The sequence below is a fragment of the Colobus angolensis genome, unplaced genomic scaffold, assembly GCF_000951035.1.
Source record: "Colobus angolensis palliatus isolate OR3802 unplaced genomic scaffold, Cang.pa_1.0 Scaffold121, whole genome shotgun sequence".
NCBI classification, from domain to species: domain Eukaryota; kingdom Metazoa; phylum Chordata; class Mammalia; order Primates; family Cercopithecidae; genus Colobus; species Colobus angolensis.
In genome coordinates, this window is record NW_012113253.1 from 5,773,412 (window position 1) to 5,782,528 (window position 9,117).

At 41.1% G+C, this 9,117-nt stretch overlaps 1 protein-coding gene across 1 annotated transcript in view; it reads left to right on the forward strand.

Annotated features, from left to right (window-relative positions):
* RRM2B (ribonucleotide reductase M2 B (TP53 inducible)) overlaps window positions 1-9,117 on the forward strand; it is a 34,934-nt gene that overhangs the window by 3,323 nt on the left and 22,494 nt on the right. The window contains exon 2 of the mRNA XM_011931414.1: window positions 3,729-3,845. Coding sequence (XP_011786804.1) covers window positions 3,729-3,845 — 117 coding nt within the window. The remainder of the gene's footprint in view (window positions 1-3,728; window positions 3,846-9,117) is intronic.

Sequence of the window (9,117 nt, forward strand, 5' to 3'; positions counted from 1 at the left end):
GAGCCTGGGAAGCAGAGGCTGCAGTGAGCCAAGATCATGCCACTGTATTCCAGCCTGGGCAACAGAGTGAGACTGTCTCAAAAAAAAAAAAAAAAAAAGTGAGGGGTTATATATATTAGAATGAAGAAGATGTCCTTCAGTTAAACCTGAGTTGAGCTTTTAGTAGAACAGAACTTGATTTTTAGGTTGCATATTAAAAGATGAAGACAAATGTTTCCTCCACCCTGCTCCGTTGTATCCCCAGCGCTTAGCACAGTGTCAGGTGTGCAGTAAGTGCTCAACAAACACTTAAAGAATAAATTAATGGGAAAAAGGGTTTGGAAAATGCATAAGTACTCAGCAAACACTTAAAGAATAAATTAATGGAAAAAGGGTTTGGAAAATAGCATGTGATGAAAAGGTTGGGACATTAAGTCCTTTTTGGAAATGTCAAAGAGATTGAGGCTTTGTGTTTTTTGTTTTGTTGTTGTTGTTGTTGTTTCGAGACAGAGTCTCTCTCTGTTGCCAGGCTGGAGTGCAGTGGCACAATCTTGCCTCACTACAACCTCCACCTCCTGGGTTCAAGTGATTCTCCTGCCTCAGCCTCCCAGTGTCCCCCCGGGCTGGAGTGCAGTGGCGCAATCTCAGCTCACTGCAACCTCCGCCTCCCAGGTTCAAGCGATTCTTCTGCCTCAGCCTCCCAAGTAGCTGGGATTACAAGCACCTGCCTCCATGCCCAGCTAATTATATTTTATTTCACCATGTTGGCCAGACTGGTCTTGAATGCCTGACCTCGTGATCCGCGTGCCTCGGCCTCCCAAAGTGCTGGGATTATAGGCGTGAGCTACCATGCCAAGGCGAGGCTTTGTTAGAGTAAATAGAAGAAAGGCAAAAGACAAGGACAGTTACATATTTCAACTGTTTATGAAGTTAATCCTGAGAAATATTTAAAAGATTTTTTCTGACAAAATTGAAGGAGGATAGTTTCTCTGATCCCTTCGCAGGTGGGAACTGGAACGCACACGCTGGAGCTGGCCACTTTGGCGCTGGCAGGGGCAAACTCCACTCATTTGAGCCCATTGTGCTCAACCCCTTGAGGGAGGGAGCATGCAGGTGAGCAGGTGCAGGAGCTTGGGCGAGTTCTTTTGGGCACCAGCAGGAGCAAAACTCCATGCAGGCCTCGTGGTAGTATCTGTGGGGAGTACCCACAACCCTTGAAGCCCCAGAAGGAATATGTTATAGTCAACTCTCTTTTCGCTTTTGCTGTCCGTGGATGGCTTGTTTTAACAGTTCAGTGGGCCCTCTGCCTTTTCACATGAAACAGTTGGTCTCCACCAGTAAGGGCAGAGGGTCAGTGTGACAGCCTTTAGCATCCACACCTGTGGCACCCGAGCTCTTGTTCAGCAGCCAGGAAAAATCAGATCACATGAACAAATCGAAGGGTGGTGAATACAGAGGATTTTATTGCTGATGAAAGTGGCTCTCAGTGGGAAGGGGAGCTGGAAAGGGGATAGAGTGGACTCCTCTCCAAAGGAATGCTGTCAAGCTGTCCCTCTGAAGTTAAGCTGCTTCTCTCTGATGTTCAACCATAGTCTCTGTCATCCAGCTGCTTCTCCTCTTCTCCTCTCCTCTGCTGGTAGAGCCTGGGGTTTTTATGGGCATAGGGTGGGGTAGCAGGGCCATGGGTGGTTTTGGAAAAGGCAACATTCGAGTGGGAGAACAGGAATGCATGTTGTCACTTTGGGTTGCAGTTCCAGGATTGAGGGTGGAGCCCTCGCCGGGGACCACCTTCTTCTGCCCAGAATTTCCCTGCCTCCTGTCCCTATCAAAATGATGTCTACATATGCTGTGTGATGCTGTTCGGAGGTCGGACCTTGGGAGGTAATTAGATCATGTGGGTGGAGCCCTCATGAATAGGATTAGTGCCCTTATAAGAAGAGACATGAGAGATACGATCTTTCTCTTTCTGCTGTGTCAGGATACAGCAAGAAGGTGGCCATCTGTAAATTAGGAAGGGGGCCTTCACCAAGAACCCAACTAGGCTGGCATCCTGATCTTGGGCATTTAGCTTCCAGAAATGTTAAAAAAGAAGAATAAAAGTATGCTATTTAAGCAACCCAGTCAATGGTAATTTGTTATAGCCCCCAGAACTGATATAAGACAACGTACATTGAAAGACAATTTTTGGCTGGGTGCAGAGGCTTAGGCCTGTACTCCCAGCAGTTTGGGAGGCCGAGGCGGGCAGGTCACTTGAGCTCAGGAGTTCAAGACCAGCCTGGGCAACATGGCAAAACCCTGTCACTACCAAAAATACAAAAAATTAGCCAGGCATGGTTTTGTGCGCCTGTGGTCCCACCTGTGCCTCTGGAGGCTGAGGTGGGAGGATTGCTCGAGCCCAGGAGGCAGAGGTTGCAGTGAGCTGAGATTGTGCCACTGCATTCCAGACTGGGTGACAGAGTAAAACCCCATCTCAAAAATTTAAAAAATAGACAATTTTTAAATTGTAGGTTTCACCAAATTCTAAAGTATATCTCCCTTAATTCTAAAGACTAATTCTAATGAACATTTTCAAAAATATTTCCATTCCCAATGGAAACCATGCCTACATATAAACTGCTTTAAAAACCAGATTGTTGGCTTACACCTGTAATCCCAACACTTTGAGAGGCCGAGGTAGGAGGATTGCTTGAGGCCAGGAGATTGAGACCAGCCTGGGCAACATAGTGAGACCCCCATCTCTTTAAAAAAACAAGACAAGGCCAGGCGTGGTGATTCATATCTGTAATCCCAGCACTTTGGGAGGCCGAGGCGAACAGATCATGAGATGAAGAGATCAAGACCATCCTGGCCAACATGGTGAAACTCCATCTCTACTAAAAAAATATAAATAATTAGCTGGGCATGGTGGCACCTGCCTATAGTCCCAGCTACTCAGGAGGCTGAGGCAGGAGGATTGCTGGAACCCAGGAGGCGGAGGTTGCAGTGAGCCAAGATCATGCCACTGCACTCCAGCCTGGCAACAGAGCGAGACTCCGTCTCAAAACAAAACTCAGGTTGTTACCTGCCTGGCATTACTTCTGGATATAAAAGTAGATTGATTACCTGGCAGTAAATTAGCAGCTACACTTGGTTAATAGGTGCTTAATTATCTAACACCATAGCAAATATTGTATAAAATGTTAAAGCAATGACTGTTGAGAATCATTAGCTTATTCACTTCAGTGCCTTCTCGACTAGTTTTTACTCTCCCCCCTCCCCTTTTAGCGCTTCTTTCATTTGCTCCAGTGCCACTGGATTATGTTAATTTGGATTTTTAAAGTACATCCTGGCCAGCTTCTTAATTAGCCAGAAAATTCTATTCTGTTGTAATTTTTTAAAGATAAATTTTATTGTGTATGTTTAAGGTGTACGACATGATGTTATAAGATACATATGTATAGTAAAATGGTTACCATGGTGTAATAAATTAACATTTCCTTCGCCTCACGTAGTTTAGCTGTTCCCTCTCCCCCACCAAGAGTAGCTGTAACCTACTCATTTAACAGAAATCCTCAATATAATACACTTATTAGCATAACATTTTTGTTCTATTTCTTTGCAATGCTAACATCTTTCTTTTTCCATAGTTTACTGGTAGTGGGATATTCCTACTTAACTTTACAAGGGAAGTTAGTTTCCCAACAGTTTCCGAAACACGTTGAGAAGAACTTAACTCCAAATTAAAATTTTTGAAAATCTTTTTATTCCAGGTCGACTTATCGAAGGATCTCCCTCACTGGAACAAGCTTAAAGCAGATGAAAAGTACTTCATCTCTCACATCTTAGCCTTTTTTGCAGCCAGTGATGGAATTGTAAATGAAAATTTGGTAAGATTTTTGCTTGATTTAACTTTTGTTCTCCTTTAGCAGTTAAATGATGATAATGTCATTAAGATTATTAAATTGAGCCAGAGGAAAGATGTCTAAAAAATGAACTAGATGAAGCTTAACTCTTCAAATGTTTTTCTGATGAATTGCTTATCCTTTGACCAGCAACTGTATTAAATCAAGCATAAATTATACCAACCAAAACTATTTACAGTGCAGTAACATGAGTTTGATTTTTACCCTCAGATGGTAAGCTTAATAGGGAACCTGCACCTTAATAACCTTTGGAGCTCTGTAATAGAATACTGGGTTCTGGCTCCCCATTTTGAAACTTAATTATGGTTGATCAGAAGGCATAAATTCTTTTTTTTTTTTTTTTTTGAGATGGAGTCTCGCTCTGTTGCCCGGGCTGGAGTGCAGTGGCCGGATCTCAGCTCACTGCAACCTCCGCCTCCCGGGTTCAAGTGATTCTCCTGCCTCAGCCTCCCGAGTAGCTGGGACTACAGGCACGCGCCACCACACCCAGCTAATTTTTGTATTTTTAGTGGAGAGAGGGTTTTACCACATTGGCCAGGATGGTCTCGATCTCTTGACCTCATGATCCGCCCACCTCGGCCTCCCAAAGTGCTGGGATTACAGGCATGAACCACTGTGCCCTGCTCATCATATCTTTTTTCACATTGTTTTTTTCTTCTAAAATATGGGTTCTTAGATTAGGTCCACAGAGGGTACTCTGGAGAGCCTAGAGTTTCAAGATGCATGAACTTTCTGAAATTGTGTTTAAATGTGTGTTTGTGCACGTATCTAAGCATTATGAAATAATATGTCATCTCTAGCCCAGCTGAAAGGTTGATGGTGGTTAACCTCCTTCTCTTTACATTGCAAAATCCTTTGTAATACACTCCTAATCCAGCTTCTCCTCTTAATAGTCTACAGGTTTTCAGGATAGAACAGGAGAATGTATATATAAATGTGACTTTCATTCTAACTTAAAGGTACTAGTCTTCAGCAGATCATTTATTTATCATCATTTAAAAACTTCATTCATCGTCAGGGCATTTGGTGCTGAAGAGTGACTACTTGTGGTGTCCTTCCCAACTTTCAGTAACAAAAGTATGGAAGTTCCCAACTTTCATACTTTCAGTATATCCCAAATTTCAGTAACAAAACTAGCAAAGGCCAGGAGTTTGAGACCAGCCTGGGCAGCATAGCATGACCCCCATCTCTACAAAAAAATTTAAAAATTATCCAGGCATGGTGATGTGTGCACATAGTCCTGGCTACTTGGGAGGCTGAGACAGAGGATCACTTGAGCACAGGAGTTTGAGACTGCAGTGATCTGTGATCACACTACTATGATCTATGCACTCTCGCCTGGGTGACAGAGCAAGACCCAGTCTTAAAAAAAAAATTGCTCAAATATTTGTGGAGTACAGGAAGAAGAGGAATTAGCAGCCCATTTAGTTAGCTAACATGCTTGACACGATGCTAAGCTCTGGGAACATCACAACAAATAAAAATTGGTTCCTCTTCTCCAGTACTCAAGTGTTGTATCTGAGGAGGCCCACACCTTTAAACAAATAGTTAAAATCAAGACGATCTGTACTGCGATGGCAGTAGGTATAAAGCACGCAAGCCCCCCTGTATTTGCATAGCCTTATGCTTGTATTTTGGGCTTTCTTCTTTTTTTTTTTTTTTTATTATACTTTAAGTTCTTACACCATGGGCTTTCTTCTTGCTAAGCCTTAGCCTCCTCCTCTATAACACTTGCTTTGGCGAGGTGACAATGGGTGGAGGCTGGAGTAAGGAACATAACGGGCCTGTCACAGTAGAGAGAGACAGTTTTGGTTAGGAGTCTAGAATTTGTATGTGTTCTTTTCCTGGTTTGTACGTGTTTAGCTTATTTGTATGTCCTTTGTTTATATTCATTCTCATGCATGTGCGACTCTTCTGATCCTCTTCTAATGTTCCCGCTGACTATTTTAAAAATATATACATGGCACCATTTGCTCTTAGAGTGCAGTCATGTTTTGAAGCAGTATGAATACAGGTTTGTGTTTCTCACTTTATCCACAAAGCTTTGAGACAGCCCACAGTGAGATCATATGCAGTAATGTTAAAACGTAAATAGAAGTAACAAATTGGAGTATCGGAAGATTAAGATGAACACAGGTTAAGTTGTAGGTAATGAGTTTTCAGATAAGTATTATAGTATTTCAGTGAAGAGCAGAAAGAAAAAACATTAAAATAAAGTAGCTTATACCAGTAACTTATTCATTCCAGCATTCTGTATCAGAGAGACTCTAAAGGGACATTTTGTTCACAAACTTAGAAATTTGCCCATCATGACATTTATGGGTGTAGCTTTCTACTTATCCTCAAACTAGCAATAATTACAATAATTTTTGAGTGCTTGTTGTATACCAGGCTTTGTTTAAAGCACTTTTAATCATCAGAATAAACCTATGAGGCAGGAATTACTTTACAGCTGAGGAGACTGAGGGTTAGAGAAGTTAAGCAGCTTCCTATGGTGACACACGCACTTCCTAACAGTATTAGTCAGCTACCAGGTAACAGTAAGGATTTAACCCAGGCAGACAGGCTCTCAAACCAGTGCCGTCTCCCTGACTTCCCTAGATGTATGTTTAGGTATGAATAAAGGAGAAATGTCTATATAAAAAGTGTGTTTGTACTTTATTTTTCAAAGAGATCATCTTCAGATACCAACGACAATGAAATAAAGTCAAATGAAGAGCCACTCCTAAGAAAGAGTTCTCGCCGGTTTGTCATCTTTCCAATCCAATACCCTGATATTTGGAAAATGTATAAACAGGCACAGGCTTCCTTCTGGACAGCAGAAGAGGTATGTGGCATTGCCTTCATGAGCATTCATGTCCTATAGTGCAGTGTTCCCTTCTTGTTTTACAGGATATTGAAAAACTTTAACTTATACATTGAGGAAGATCAGTTGCAGAAGATAAGTTTTGGAATTACTGAGACTAAATACGATGTTCTCAATGTTTTAGTTTAGATTACTATCTATAAACAAGTTTTCTGCTGCAACAATGGCATCCAATTCTCCCGGATTTTTATTTCCAATGTATTAGAACATTTTCTTTTTTCTTTTTCTTTTCTTTTTTTTTTCTTTTTGAGACAGAGTCTCACTCTGTCACCCAGGCTAGAGTGCAGTGGCGCGATCTTGGCTCACTGCAAACTCCACCTCCCGGGTTCAAGCAATTCTGCCTCAGCCTCCCAAGAGCTGGGATTACAGGCGCCCACCGCCACGCCCGGCTAAGTTTTATATTTATAGTAGAGACGGGGTTTCACCATGTTGGCCAGGCTGGTCTCAAACTCCTGACCTTGTGATCCATCCACCTCAACCTCCCAAAGTGCTGGGATTACAGGCGTGAGCCATCGCGCCCGGCCAACGTTTTCTAATTTTAAACAGACTTTGAGTTTGATATGGCCAAGTAAGACTAGTCTGACTAGTCTTATAAGGTCGGCAGAATAAGTAAAATTGCAGCTCTAGTCAAAAAATGAGTGAAAGCTGGAGCAACTCTGCTTCCAATTGAGAGACTTATCTGATTGTACAAAAGGAGCCGCCGCATGAAGAGTTTGATCTTCAAACTCTTCATGGACTCACTCCTGAGTCAGCCCGGTGGAATTCACAGTGCTGCTCCCAGTTTGGCCGTGCCCTCAGCTACATCAGATGTGACAGAGTTGCCACTAAAAGACCAGCTGTAGAATGCTTTCTGTTAATTCCACCTAGGAGATCAGTTGAACACAGCAAACTAGAAGATATTTGCTGGTTGGTAAGGACAGCGGTCATGAAAATGATTGCTCTGTAGTCTAACTGAACAAATAGTTATTGTCTTGATCTTTGATGGGTGATACCTGTACAGCACTATTGTTTTGTATATGTTTGTATATGTATCTTTTTAGATTTAAATCTAAATCTAATTTAGATTTAGATAGATTTGAATCTATTTATTTTTTCAAGAAGTTAATTCTATAAATGTTAAACACGTGCTGTTAAGAATGCAGGCTATGGGGTCAGACTGCCTAGGTACAAATCCTGTGCCACTACTTACTAGATATGGGACTGGGAAAGTTGCATGACCTCTCTGTGTATCCTCATCAGTAAATTGAGCTAGTTGTACTTGGCTATTTGGGTTGTTATGAGGATTAATGAGATGTTTAAAATGGTAGTTGACACTTAGTAAGCACTAAATAAATGTAAACTATTATTTTATGCACAGAAGGGGGAAAATTTAACTGAGAAATCAGAAGGCACCAATGTTTGAAGCTTCTGTTACACTAATTTTACCCACTTTGCCGTCTTTGTTACATTGTAGTGTTATATATTGTCAACATCTTTGTTATATTATAGTTGATGTATACAGCAGAAAACCAAACCACACAAAAACAAACACGCAATATTTTCATACTGGGTCATAATGCTCGACACACCTGACTGTCCCTAACTGTCTGTGGTTTTTAGAAAGTTTTTTTGTAAGATACGGTTCAGAGAACAAGTGGAATACACAGGTGGCTTTTTCGTTCATCATGTTAAAAAGGTACTTAGGATTCTTAGGATTCTTGAAATTCATTTGGAAATTAACTTGCATCTTTTAGCAAAGATAATATGTGACCTGTAACAAAGAAGCACTAATTTTTAAAAACTGAAATCTACAGGTGGGTACATGTTTGTTAGGTAATTATAGGAGGATTCAAATACATATTTTGAAGATAAACACATTTTTAGTTCCACATATTTTTCATTTACAAATTATGTAAATTACCATTTGATAAGCTTAAATGGTTGAGCTTAATTCTTAAATATGGCTGATCAACAGAAACCCTGATCGAAAGACAAAAGTCTGGGGTTTGGGACTTCTTTCTTTAAAGCCACTCAGGCAATTATGATAATTGTATAGTTTGGAATCAGTATTAAATGATGAAATTGAGAATTTGCCCAAATAAGAAAATGCTAGGCAGGAAGGAAATATGACTAATGTAGTGTAAATAAAATTTACAAGACCTTCGAAAGTGAGTGTTCAAAGAGATATTTAAAAGGAAGCATCTTACAATATTAACATTTAATATCAAACATATAATATGTAAGAGGCTGGACATGGTGGCTCACACCTGTAATCCCAGCACTTTGGGAGGCTAAGGTAGACAGATCACTTGAGGTCAGGAGTTCGAGACCAGCCTGGACAACATGGTAAAACCCTGTCTCTACTAAAAATACAAAAATTAGCCAGGCATG